Consider the following 14,816-nt stretch of genomic DNA (forward strand, 5'->3'; position numbering starts at 1 on the left):
ATGCATAATTGCCAAAACTTGGAAGCAACCAAGATATCCTTCAGCAGGTGAAGGCATACATAAACTCTGGTAAAGCAGACAATGGATTTTATTTAACCCTGAAAAGAAATGAGCTATCAAGCCATGAAAAGACATAGAGGAAACTTACGTGCATATTACTAGGTTAAAGAAACTAACCTGAAAAGGCTACATACTGTATGATTCCAACTATAGGGCATTCTAAAAATGCAAAGCTATGGAGAAAATGAAAAGATCAGTGGTTGTTTGGATTTAGAAGGGAGGGAAGAAAGGATAGATAGGCAGAGCACAGAGGACTTTCAGGGGCAGTGAAATTACTCTGTGGGACACTGTAATGGTAGGTACGTGTCATTCTGAATTTGCCAGACCTAGAGAATGTACAACACGCAAGAGTAAGTCATAATATAAACTATGGGCTTTGGATGATAATGATGTCAGTGTAGGCACGTCAGTCGTAAGAAGTGTATCACTCTGACAAGAGATGTTGGTAATGGGGGAGGTTATGTAAGTGGCAAAGCCGGGTGTATATAAGAAATCTCTCTACCTTCTGCTCAATATTCCTTTGGACCTAAAACTGCTCTTAAGACAGTTTATTACAAAGGATTACCCTAGCTTCTATGGCTCCAAGTATTTTTTGGCCTGAGCAACAGTTGCAGTTAACTGAGATGGGGAAGGTTTGGATAAAACAGATTTGGAAAAAGAAGATTAGGAAATAAGTTTGGTCAAGTTAAATTTTAGGTATCTGTTGATGTTTATTGTTTTGTTCAACAAATTTGTCAGCTGAAGATCATATGGCATCTGCAATGGATGTTTTTTCTGTCCCCCTGATGATGGCCACTGCCAAAATGCCACTTGAAGATATCTCATTGCTACTTCTGCAGTCCTTATGAGAACAGGTATCGATGCCGAAGGTTTTTAGCATGGTGCTGCAATAAATGCCAAGCCCTGAGGCTCCAGGGAAACACTATGGACTATGGAGTCCACATTCATTCCTGTAAAAGGGGAACTTTTCTTTTCTCCCCTTATTGGCATTAAACGCGCTCCAAATCTTCAGCAATCTCCTTCACCTTCTATCTACAATTTCTTCCTCCTCAGGCTGAGGCATAAAACCTCTTAGACTGAGACTTGTAATCTTTTCCTTTTCCTCTTCATTTATCCTTTACCCTTCAACTCCAAACGTTTCTTTTTCCTACTCTCTCCCCTCACCTTCATTCAAATATTATCTTTCTGGTTCTGGTTCTGGTTCCGGACATGTTGGATTCTTGGCTTGGGCTATTGTTAAATTATAATAATTTTTATGGACTCCACACTAGGAAAGAGTTTAAAGCAGAAAATGGTGTGATGTATACTGCAGGGGAGTCCTGAATGTGATGGAAACAACTTTCAGCACCTAATCGTTGCCTATTTGGGTACGAGTGGAAAAGCATTAATTTAGTTGTGTAGCATAAAATTATGACACCGCAGTGACACATCAAGAGCCCACTAATGTACTATTTAAACATTTCCATGACCCAGATTTTTTCCAACATCCATTCTTTTGTCGAATTGTCCTTCCTCAGACTATACGAATAGATCTCTGAACATTTCCAATAACTGAAATAACTATTCCTAAATTTGATGTTTTGGAATTACAGATGTCATTAATGCTTTAAATTGATAATCCACGCCTAAAATCAGCTTGTTTTTAGAATTTCTTCATATGGAGGTGGGGAGCCTAAAGTGTCAGAACATGGAGCAGGAACAGGATATAGGTCAGGGGTTTGAGTTTGAAGGTGAATTCCAACAGGTGGACTCACAGCTGCTTCTGTCCCTGGAAAGAGAAAGATGAAGACTTGTAATCTTTCTAGTGAGCATAAAACATAGGTACAGGAACTGCCCAATAAAAGCTGGCATTTCTGAAGCAACAGAAAATTATTTGTATCTATGAGAAAAAATTACAACTATCTTGCTCTTTGCAGGGAAGGTTTAGTCACCATAGCAAAAAAAATCGCTTACCTGAACCGATGAAATCATCATTGTCTAATCCATCAAGAAGCATTTACAATTTAGCAGCTGAAACTAGAAGGAATATCTTCTTTTGTACATCACAAAACGGGGTTCCTCAACACTAATAGCATTTCAGCTAATGCTCCCAACATGGGAAATGTAAGTTGCATTAGAAAAATTAAAATACCACTTTCGAAATTGTATTATTTTACATTTATGGTTGCAAACTTCAACTAAGACAAAGAATTAATTATTCCTCTTTAGTAAATAGTAAAAATGTTAAGCTCAGTGATGAAAAGCATGTATTTAAAGTATACACACACAATAAAGGAATATATTCTAAAATTTAAAAAAATACTTTGAAATCAAAGCTCGTGACTTGTAGATTAGGCGTAATACAGGACATGAACTCTTACAAACTGGCCTTTTCTTTCACTAACTGGTAACTTTGAAAGAAAGACAATATGCTTACTCTAATGGCTCTTTTGGAAATTGCCTGTTAGTATTTCCTTGAAAGATGGTGTTTGGGTAACACACACAAAAAATGCTATTTTATAACCATCTTTGTATTAATATATGGCTGTATATTTAAAAATGGTTTATATATATACACACACACACACGCACACACACACATATATAAATGCTTATATATAGAGAATATGTATTCACCTGGATATATTCACCTGGATCTTTACCCACCTTTAAATGATTTTGACTGCCTTTTGCCAAAACAATAGCAACCATCAAAGATTCATCTTTAAAAAGAAACTAGTCCCTTGAACTGAATCTGGCCTCCGCCTGTTTTTTTATATTGAATTTACGAAACACAATCTTATTCATACATTTACATATTGTCTATGGCTCCTGTTGTACTACCATGGCAGAGATAAGTAGTCCCCACCTAGACCATATATTTTGCAAAGCCAAAAATAATTTCTATCTGTCTGTTAATGGAAAAAGTTTGCTGACCTTCCTTAAAGGAGTAAGATTTGATGCCATTAGGAATATTCCAAACAACATGCCACAATGATCAAAAGAATTCAAAGAGTAGTTGCATATTAGACATTAGCTGCTTCACTAGGATCCATATGGAGATTACTCAAAATGATTACTTTGAAGAGGATAATGTTAATTTAGAATGATGGATTTTCATACAGTTGTGTTTGTCTTATTTCTTATCTCACAGGTACCAGAGCAAAGACTAATAATTCAAGTATGTAAAGGGTGGGGCATCTCACCTTCTGGTTTAGCACTTTTCTTAGAGTTATCTATTTGATTAAATAGTCTACTTTTGGGTTATTACATAATATTTTTTTACCTCAGTTTTCTCTTAGGTAATAAAGGTATAATACTAGTGTCTACCTCTATAAAGCAAGGCTAAATGAGCATAAAGTACTTAAAATAAGGCCTGGCACAGTAATTATGCATCAGGGTTTACTATTATTATTACAATATGTCAAGAACTGTACTCATGCTAGGAACATGCGTGCATCTTCTTTTATTTTTATTTACAATATTATTTTTCTTTTCTTTTTTTTTTTTTTTTTTTGAGACAGAGTCTCGCTCTGTCGCCCAGGCTGGAGTACAGTGGCCGGATCTCAGCTCACTGCAAGCTCCGCCTCCCGGGTTCACGCCATTCTCCTGCCTCAGCCTCCGGGTAGCTGGGACTACAGGTGCCCGCCACCGCACCCGGCTAGTTTTTTTTTTTTTTAGTAGAGACGGGGTTTCACCGGGTTAGCCAGGATGGTCTCGATCTCCTGACCTCGTGATCCGCCCGTCTCGGCCTCCCAAAGTGCTGGGATTACAGGCTTGAGCCACCGCGCCCGGCTACGATATTATTTTTCAATCCATCCTCTTTTCATAGTTAAATAATGATTTAGACATTATCACTATTAATTATAATATAGAAGTTATTAAATGAAAAGTATCATGGAGTTAGAGCCCTTTGCAGTTTGTAAGTTTGGGTTGATGTCAGATAAGTCTGTGGGACTTGATCAGTCAGAGTTAACACTGGTAAAATACAGTTGTCCCAGTAATTTCCTCCATTGTGAATACTTGCAATGAATGATGGCTATTTCCTTGGTGAACTGCACCTCGTGTACTCCGTACAAAGTCAAAGGTAACTCTCTTTCTGCCTAGAAATGGTCAGCCAAACTACTTGACACATCTATTATTTGTACTAGCTCCAATTTATGTCTACGATTGCCACTGTCAATATTGTGCTCCCAGTGATAGAGTTGTCATAGTTGCTTTCGTAGAAAACTTTCATTATCTTCTTACTACAAAGTTTGCTGTTGATCTTAAACTTGTTATTAAAACCGCAAGGCATTGGGTAAACATAATTAAGCCCATGTGCTCAGGAAGTTTTGAAAACCAAATATAGGTTATATCAGTTTTCAATTTTTTATCAAAGCGTGTTTACATATAATATCAAGTGACTGGATACTGGGGAGAGCAGGCATTTTTATCTTTTGACAAATTAAGAAACTGAGAGAACTGAATAAAAAATGCCAGCAAAATCCTATAGTTTTACAGAACTGCTGTCTAAGATATCAGAGTTTATTGTTTAATTTTGTAAAACCAATACACTTACTGCTTAGTTTCTATAGCCAGAGTTGAGATTTCCTATGTTTTTAAGAATCACTCAAATAGACTTCACCTCTTTCCACATGTTCTTTCTACCTATTTCTTCTCTTTCCTTTACCTCATTCCTTTCTCTTCTACGGGAGTGGCCAGAAGGACTGGATTTGAGTCACAGTTCTGCCATCTACTTACTATGTTGCTTAATCTCTAAGTGCCTTTGTTCCCTCATTCGTAGAGTGGTCAGAATGATAGTGAACTTTCATAGAGTGGTAAGGAAGAATAAATGAGATTCGGGATGTCAAGTGTTAGCACAGGGCATGGCTCCTGGGAAATGCTCAATGAATGAGTCATTACTATTATCATGTCTTCCCATGAAAATCTGTGAATGAAATACTTCCTTTTTTATTACTGAAAATAAGTCACAGAATATTTACACATACAACATGAAACATAGAGAAATGCCATTTCTGAAAAATCATAAAATAAAAAGAATCCTGGGAGACTTGGAGGGAGAAGAGAGCAGAGCCTGTAAGACCTTGCTTCTTGTTCCCCTCTCTGGAGCCCTCTTTTTCTCCCCAGCTCAGAGCACTCATATATAATCACTGCTGGAATGCTGGTATTTCTATTTTCCCAGAAATAAGAAAGAGGGGGCCGGGCGCGGTGGCTCAAGCCTGTAATCCCAGCACTTTGGGAGGCCGAGACGGGCGGATCACGAGGTCAGGAGATCGAGACCATCCTGGCGAACACGGTGAAACCCCGTCTCTACTAAAAATACAAAAAACTAGCCGGGCGAGGTGGCGGCGCCTGTAGTCCCAGCTACTCGGGAGGCTGAGGCAGGAGAATGGCGGGAACCCGGGAGGCGGAGCTTGCAGTGAGCTGAGATCTGGCCACTGCACTCCAGCCTGGGTGACAGAGCGAGACTCCGTCTCAAAAAAAAAAAAAAAAAAAAAAAAAAAAAGAGGGAAGATTATCCCTGAAACTGCAGAAGAAATGGGGTCAGAGAGATTGTATAGTTGCATTATCAAGCAATCTGCCCCAATGAGAAGCTAAGCCAAGATAAGTGTCCCTAGAACGGGTGTCCCCTTGGGCTTCATCTTGCAATCAGCTCAGGAAAGGCAGGGAAACTCATCGGAAAGCCTTGTCAAGCCTGAGGGAACCCAGCTCCAATCCACAGACCTCATGGCATAGAGGCAAAGGGACCCTTATTTAAATGTCCTGTGATTGATTATGTTTTATTAAAAACACGGATAAACACTTGTGCGGTCCCTCTCCTGTGCTCTCCAATTCTCTCTTTTCTAATGCATAGTCAATTGTTTTTCTTCCTCAAGCTCTATTTGTCCTTTTCTCACCTCCAAAACTCCAAACATTTTCCATTATCTTTAAATGTCTTGCTTCCTCATTAACATGGGTTTTTATTCAGCATCACAACTTTATTTTTAATAAAACATTATTGTCATCCTCGTTTTAGTAATTAAAATAAAATAACCTTTCGTTTTAATAAATTCAAAATTCCTTTGACACTGCCTACTTTTAATATACAATTTTAAGAAACAAAACAAAACAATTAACCTAATCAATAAAACCAAAATCCTTATCTTTTTTTAAAAACTATTTTTAATATCTGTTTTACCCTATCATAACTATAGTCCTTGGATTTATCAACTGCTGAGCAATGATCACAAACAATAGAGATTTGGGATACAGATGGTCATGTGAGAATTTTAATGATTTTTCTCTCTTTTTCCCCCCAATCTTTACTAAAAATTTGCATACATTCCTTTTAAAAAAAATCACTGTCTGTGGCTCAATGTGTGTTTTCACTTCCCATTTCCACATTTTAGAGAGGGGGGGAGAAACTGGTTGTAGATTGATATGATTTGGATCTGTGTCCCCGCCCAAATCCAGTGTTGAATTGTAATCCCTAATGTTGTAGGTGGGGCCTGGTGGGAGTTGACTGGGTCATGGGAATGGTTTCTCATGAATGATTTAGCACCATACCCTTGGTGCTGTTCTCGTGATAGTGAGTTCCCATGAGATCTGGTTGTTTAAAAGTGTGTAACACCTCCCCACTCCCTCTCTCTTCCTCCTGGCCCAGCCATGTGAAGTGCTTGCTCCCTCTTTGCCTTCTGCCATGATTTAAGTTTCCTGGGGCCTCCCCAGAAGCCAAGCAGATGCCAGCATCATGCTTCCTGTACAGCCTGCAGAACCATGAGCCAATTTGAAACTTTTTTTTTTCATAAATTACCCAGTCTCAGGTATTTATTTATAGTAATGTGAGAATGGACTAATACAGGAAGTCTTCTGTGTTTTCAGTTGTATTATCACTTAGGAGATATTCTGAAGGCATTATTAAATTAGGTAAGATAGTGAGTGATATGGTTTGGCTGTGTCCCCACCCAAATCTCATCTTGATTTGTACTCCCATAATTCCCATGTGTTGTGTGAGGGATTTGGTGGAAGACAATTGAATGGCAGGGTGGCTTCCCCCATACTGTTCTTGTGGTAGTGAATAGGTCTCATGAGATCTGATGGTTTTATCAGGGGTTTCCGCTTTTGCATTTTCCTTACTCTCTCTTTGTCTGCTGCCATCCATGTAAGATGTGACTTGCTCCTCCTTGCTTTCTACCATGATTGTGAGGATTCCCCAGCCACATGAAACTGTAAGTCCAATTAAACCTATTTCTTTTGTAAATTGCTTAGTCTCTGGTGTGTCTTTATCAGCAGCATGAAAATGGACTGATACACTAAGATAAGAAAACATTGAAATGAATGAAAAAAATTACCTAAACATGGATGCTGAACAACACACCCACGTAATACTAGAATTATTCATCTTTGATGGTTCAGAGAAGGAACTAAGAAGGTCTCAGAAGCTACGGCATGGATGATGCCATTTGAGAAGACATGAGGGCATTGAGTGGATGCTCTCTGGCTTATAGCAGAGATGGTGAAGGAGAACCAGATACAGAAGATGAGTTAAGTTCAGGGGAGCATAACAAGGGGAGAAGAAAGAGGAGGAGATTCTGGAGCTGTGACCAGGAAGAAGAAGTGGGGCTGAAGAAAAAAAGAAGAATTTAGAGTCTGTATAAAATAAGTAGGTTTGAATTTTAGTCCTTAAAATATCTCTTATTTTAAACTGTTTATTCTCTTCTTCCTCTTCCTCTTTCTCTTGCTCTGCATCTTCTTCTTCTCTGCCTTGTTGACTTTCTTCTGATCTTCTCCTCTTCTTCTTTCTCTGACAGCCCCTCTTCTTCCTCCTCACTCCCCAAGAGAGGAGTTGTATTAGTGTACTAGGGCTGTCATAACAAAGTTCCACAGACTGGATCACTTAAATAACAGAGGTTTATTTTCTCACAATTTTGGAGTCTAGACATCCATGACCAAGGTGTCAGCAGGGTAGGTTTCTTCTGAGGCCTGTCTCCTTGGATTGCAGATGGCCACCCTTCTCCTTGTGTCTCTACATGGTCTTTACTTTGTGCCTGTCTGTCTGTGTGCTAATATCTTCTTATAAGAATGCTGGCCATATTGAATTAAGGTTCATCCCAATTACCTCATTTTAATTTCATTGTCTTTGTCTTTTTAAAGGCCCTATCTTCAAATGTAGTCATATTCTGAGAAACTGGGGTTAGAATTTGAGCATATGAAATTGGGTGGGACACACCTCAGCCCACAACAGGGGGCATCAGAGGGAATATTTTTTCCTTTCTAAAGGGTAAAGAGCTTCCTGACATATTGTGGACACGGAGAGTGTTCATTGAGCAAAGTAAGTGCCAAGATCTTTTCTACTGAATCCAAAGACTTTTGAGAAGCCCCTGAGTCTAAGGACCCACACTTCAGGGGTATAGATCCTATGAAGAGGAAAGAAGACCAGTTATCTAAAGACCGAATCAGCAGCACTGTGAAAAGACAGGAACATTAGTCCAGGAAATGCTACTGGGGTCTGTGGTGTTTGGGTGAGATCCCACAGACCTCTCCCAGACAGGAAATCTCACCAGACATTGGGAGGGCTGTGTTGGCAACACCTTCCTTAAATACCTCTTATAAGGATCCAAGCCAAGTGTTTTCTTTTTCTGTTTAGTATTTCTAATCAGAATAACTGGCAACCTGTGCCATGTAATAGTGTCAGTACTTCTGATTGAAAGAAATGTTCTATTTTATGTATTTTAACATTAGCACAATTTGACCACCTCAGTTTCTCAGTCAAAAGTTACCTCTGAGTTCTGCTTAGTTGAGGGCAGGTTCCAGGAGATCCTGAGGGTCAAACCGTTTGCTCCAGAGGTCAGAAGAGCCGAGCTATTTCAATTAATGTATTCAATAATCGGTGATAATTAAGTAAAATAAGTTTGGATAAAAATTTTAAAAATTAAGTTCTGGGAGGAACCCAACATTAATATATCAAATCTAGTCTCTCCATTAAAATGTTTCAAATGACCCATTTCCCACATTCTGTATTCAGTGGGGAACATCCCATTTTCTCCTTTGTCATCAAGAAATGGCAGGGAGTTCAGAAACCTTATTTTATATTCTACCATGTCGCCTGTGTCATTCCAGAGATTTCTCATTTTTCTCTTTCTCTTCTGAACAGGGACTGTGAGGGAAATTCAGAAGCACAGTTCCATAACCTCAGTGTGGGTGTATGAATCCTGAGGCAGCTGGACTCAATTCTTAGCTGTGAGCACATACTCTGTGGGAGCTGCGAAGGTAGATGCTGCGGTTTGGACCCTCACCTCCTTTGTAGCCACAAAAGCAAGTGGTTCTCTAACTTCCCTTTTGGAAAGCAGCTTCTTTTTGTAGAAATATTAGGTAGGAAGAATCATTTATATGGAGAAGGGAAGGTATCATGAAGATCCAGTGAGGAACATAAATTTAGCATGGGTCCAGGTTTCAAACTGTCTTAAAATATGGACTGCCTGAAATTTACTTCCAGAAATTACTAGGTAAGAAGTCGCTAGAGATGGGAGATCACCACTTCCTAAATTACTCTTTTGTATTTTGTTTTGGAGAAGAGAAACAGGAATGCCACAAAGCTCAGCTCTGGGCACCATATCCACATCAAAGACTGTATGAATGGCTGTTCCCTGCCTGTCCTGCCATCCTGAGCATCCTTGGGACACGATGGAACATGGGCAGTGGGTGGAACAACCTAACAATCAATTCAGCATAGGCACAAGAAAAGATAAATAGGACAGAGTAAGTAATGGGAATCAGTAGTAGAGAGATTTGCAGTGCATCTCAGGATGGAAGAGTTTAAATGTTTCTTGAGCAAAATGATATCCAGAAGTTAAGCCAGTGGAATTGGGAGGAAAGAACAGAGTGAGGATGGGCATGAAGATCCTGGAGCACAAGCCCTACCATTGAAAAGCTGCTCTATGGAAAAGCGTAGGTGTTCAAATAGTGAGGCTGTACTTAGTGTCCAGGGATGGGCTGGGCTGTCAGTGACCAGCCTACGTTTTCATAGGTTCCCTATTCCAACTTCTGGACAGTTTAAGCTCAATTCGTTGACTTGCAGTAAACATCTATGCATGCATGCTTCCCCTTGAGAGTGAGAGAAGTAAATAACATCCTCTAAGATAAATAATAGTCACTTTTCCAAGTTGATATTTAGGAGTTAGAGATAATATCTGAAAATCCTCAAATTACTACTTAGCATTTGACAGACGTAAAAAAAATTGTGACCATATTTTTTTAAAAAAGCAATTTACCCCCAAGGGTTTTCTTTTTGTGCCTGTTCTGAATGATTTCAGAGTAATATAGAGAATGTGAGTCTATCGTCCATCACTCAGTGCTAGCACATGCAGTGTGCTAAAGCAGTACATCAGCCTCGACACCTTCTCTCACACTCATGACTGTTCAGCCAAGTTCAAGAGCATATCCGGAAACTGCCATGCAAGGAATAGAAAAACATTAGATAAAGAGGTATATAACCATGGCACATAAACTGCTTTAAAAATTTTAACAGTATAACTGTCTAGCTTAATAATACACTTAAAATTTAAAAAAAATTCTTTTAAGATTCAAGATAGTTGAGGAAAAGGTCTTTCTCAAAGTGAGAGAAGAGCTGAAAATACTAGGCTGCATTTTCTTTTAGAAACTTAAGCTCAGATAAAAGAAGCATGATTGCATTGACTTATTAAATACCTCTAGGTAAATAAAGAAAAATAGTCCAATGTTACCATGTTGACTCCTTTGACTAACATATTTTGTTAAAAGATCAGTAACCCTATTTCCCTCTATGCCCCGTGGAAGGTGCTTTTGATTGTAGGAGGAAGAACTATTGTTTTGGAGACTTTAATTATCCTTCCTAAAATAACCACTTCCCAAACTGATAATGTGTTGCCTCTGTTAAATAATAACTTTTGAAGGAAAAAAAAAGCCAGAGGTGAATATAATCATTATCCTAGAAAACTAAGTTTGATGTTAACACATTTTTGTTTATTTTTACCCCACTTTTCATCTTGCTGTTAGTTTTCCTCAGGGAACACCCTTCTCCATCTGTTGCAAATTTCATGGTGGCCCAAGTTTCTGAAAGACGGCTTTGGCTATTATCTCTGTTAAGCGCTCTCGAGGTAACTGTGGTGTGTAATGCAGCACCTTAGAATAAAGTCTCACAACAGTCCTGGTTGAGACAATACTTAAGATGAGGAAATAGCTATCAATTACGGCCTCACAGAAATCAGTAAGTTGTTTTTTTTTCTGCTCACAGCTAAGGCTGGCAGCTACAAATAACTCTAAGCCCTTAATTTCCTGCAGTCTTTACTTCCTTATGCAAACTGGAAACTGAAGGGAAGGGCATGGTTTTGGGAGGGGCTCAGAAGCTGACAGGATCAGGATGCTGAGATGAAAGGGGATGAAAATTGACATTCCCCTGACCACTTCACGGAATTTCAGATTCTGCCTTGACCGCAGACAGTCTGGAAAGTGTTGTTCAATGTTACTTCAGATGAGTTCAGTAAAGCGTAGAAAACTCAGTAAATGAGATTATAAATACAAGTTAAGATAGGTTGATAATAAAAGCGCAGAGATGCTTTTCGGTACCCTAAACTCTACCATTCACCTGGACTGCCCAGCCCTGCATACTTCTTCTCTTCTGCTTGCTGAACAACAAACTATTTAGTTGCTTTCCTTATACTTAACTGTGGGTCAGTTCCCCAGACACATTTTCTTTCTTCTGGGATTGCCTTTCTTATGACATTTTCTCCTTTAAAGTCTCCTCAATGCAGTCATTGGTGTCTCCAATAAGCCACATCTTTTTCTAAGTTCACACATCTGCTTTTGGGAGAACAGTTTTTCAATTCACCACAAAACCGCAAAGGATCAAAAAAGAGTCCAGAAGTGTATAGACAACTCACCATAAATGGAGTCCAAGTCTCCAACAGCAAAAACGGCCATGGTGCGCCTGTGAGAATCAGTTCGGGGTCTCCTCAGCCAGCACTGGAGGCAGAGAACCACTGCTCCACAGAGAAGAGCTGCCACCAAAACCAGCAGCAGGATCCTGACTCCAAAAGTAACCGAGAAAAGAATGAGGTAGAGCATGCGGGGAAGTTAAGAGCTTCCATTACTACCTAGAAGTGGGGTGAGGACTCAGCTAGACTGGCCACAAGCAATGTGGGACACAGAGTTCCTTAAACAATTTCCTACCACCACCCATACATTTCCACTGAACTGGAAATATTCTTTGGCCTCAGAGAGGGTGAATCTTTCCAGGTGGTAATAATCATTTTCTCCTTAGAAATCGGAGGCTTATTCTAAAAGGCAGTGTCTTAATTCATTCATCCATTCTTCCTTTCAGACATCCATCCATCCATCCATCCATGTATCCGTTCATTCATTCATTCATCCCTTCATCCATCCATCCATTCATCCATCCATGCATCCGTCCATTCATTCATTCATCCCTTCATCCATCCATCATCTATCCACCCATCCATCCATCCATGTATCCATCCATCTATTCATCCATCCATCCATCCATCCATCCATCCATTCATCCATCCAGTTACTATTTAAGCAACTGCACACACTTTAGATATTGGGGTTAGGAATTCAAAAGTAGGCAGAGAGGGTCTTTGCCTTTAAGGAGATAACCAGCTAATTGAGTGAACTGACAATGTTAAGTTTAGAATATACAAATGTCAAGATTTAAGAGGTTAAAATTTCTGAAGGGGCCAGGTGCAGTGGCTCATGCCTGTAATCCCAACACTTTGGGAGTCCGAGGCGGGCAGATCATGAGGTCAGGAGATCGAGACCATCCTGGCCAACATGGTGAAACCCTGTCTGTACTAAAATACAAAAAATTAGCTGGATGTGGTGGTGCACGCTTGTAGTCCCAGCTACTTGGGAGGCTGAGGCAGAAGAATTGCTTGAACCCAGGAGGCAGAGGTTGCAGTGAGCCAAGATCGTGCCACTGCACTACAACCTAGTGACACAGCAAAACTCTGTCTCAAAAAAAAAAAAAAAACAAAACAAAAAATCTGTAGGATTATCTCATAGACGAGATAGTGGTCATTTGGAATGGCTTTTAAGGCCAGAACTAAAATCAGTGGAGGGTCATTTAGGGAGATTTCAATAACAATGTTTTTTTCTACTATATTTTCAAAAATAACAATTATTTTGCTGTTAAAGATTTTCAAGTCTAGAATAAACTTATTTTTAAAAATAGTAAGTTCCTTTGTCACAAGAAGTGTTTAAGGAAACATTGGCCAACAATCTGAAAGTGATATCTCTATATTCATTTGCATGACCCCTAATCTTTCCTTAAGCTGTATGATATCATGTACCATCTCGAATTATTTAGGAGAAAGAGTGTGTATATACCACCAACTGTCATGTAAAACAAATGGAAAATATCCTTACCAGATATACCAGCCTTTAGGGTGTTGATCATTATAATTTACACACCTAGAGATAAAGGAAGAGGGTTAGTCTTGGAACTCTGGAGAGCCAAAGCCTATTTCTTTTACCCAATAAAATTGGTATTGATCACACTTGTTTCTCCAGAGCAATCACCTACCTATTCCCATACCAGCCCACACCTCCCCACACCCAGCACAATTATGCAAATGTTTATGTCCACTCAATTCAAGGCACTGAGAATACAAGTAAATGTGAAATTATCAGACTGATATATAAACAGATAATTGTATTATAATGGGTTTGATTCTAGAGTTACAAATACTGTTATTCATTGAGAAGGCAGTGACTAACTCTTCAGGGACAACAAATCACAGGTGTTGCGTGTTAGGCAGATAACCATTATAGCTATATACTGTTCATCTAGAAACCCACAGTAACGTAAAACTCAAATTCTCCAGGGAAGAACATCTCGGTAGAGAATAGGAGGCATTGGACAACTCTTTGCACTCTTGTTATACAATCGGTGAGGAAAGAAATTAGGCTAGGAGGAAAATGAATGAATGTGGCCATACCTACCATTTACCAAGGAGTTAGAAGTCGATTCCTTCAGTCAGGAAGCTGACCCTCCTGTGTGTGTCTAGCCACAACTCAATCGTTCTTGAGACAAGTTTTAAAAGCTCACAGACAGACAAAGTTCACAGAGTCATTTTTGGAAGGTATAACTCGGCAAGTGTAGAGTCCCTCACTATGCCTAACATGGCACACTAAATGTAAATGTGCTGATGGACTTTTCTCATACATCAATGTACGAACTACTTTTAAGGTATTCTGTGCTTCAGCAGTGGAAATCTGTTATTCACCGTCAGATACGCTTCTGAGGAGACACTATACTTAATCATATCTTCTTCAGCCGTTGTTAAAATAACTCAGTTCATTTCAGTTTGAAGACATTCATAAATGTCAGTTAATTTATTGCGTCCTCTTCCCTGAGGAGGCAGGGTGTCATCCCATCATCACATCAGACAGAAATGACTTTTAACATATGTGAAGTGTCCATTTAAAGATTTTATCACAAACGTTTAAGACAAAAACCAATCACCCAGCCTACAGATGATTTCGTCCCCCTCCACGTATAAATCTCTGCTGCTTTTTTTTTCTATCTGTTTTTTGTTTGTTTGCTCTTTGTTCTGAGCACACAGAGTGTTTAGCAAAATTCACAGGTACGCCTGTAGTCTCAGCTACTCAGGAGGCTGAGGCAGGAGAACGGTGTGAACCTGGGAGGCGGAGCTTGCAGTGAGCCAAGCTAGCACCACCACATTCCAGCCTGGGCGACAGAGCAAGACTCCATCTCAAAAAAAAAAAAAAAAAAAAAA

General features: G+C 39.4%; 1 protein-coding gene across 1 annotated transcript in view; it reads right to left on the reverse strand.

Annotated features, from left to right (window-relative positions):
- Positions 1–750: 750 nt before the first annotated feature.
- TMEM207 (transmembrane protein 207) overlaps positions 751–14,816 on the reverse strand; it is a 21,531-nt gene continuing 7,465 nt past the window's right edge. The window contains exons 3-5 of the mRNA XM_017873439.1: positions 13,444–13,488; positions 11,940–12,082; positions 751–1,828 (exon numbers count right to left, since the gene is read on the reverse strand). Of these exons, the coding sequence (XP_017728928.1) occupies positions 1,692–1,828; positions 11,940–12,082; positions 13,444–13,488 (325 nt within the window). The 3' untranslated portion in view covers positions 751–1,691. The remainder of the gene's footprint in view (positions 1,829–11,939; positions 12,083–13,443; positions 13,489–14,816) is intronic.

Source organism: Rhinopithecus bieti, unplaced genomic scaffold (assembly GCF_001698545.2).
Source record: "Rhinopithecus bieti isolate Rb0 unplaced genomic scaffold, ASM169854v2 scaffold_5626, whole genome shotgun sequence".
NCBI lineage: Eukaryota > Metazoa > Chordata > Mammalia > Primates > Cercopithecidae > Rhinopithecus > Rhinopithecus bieti.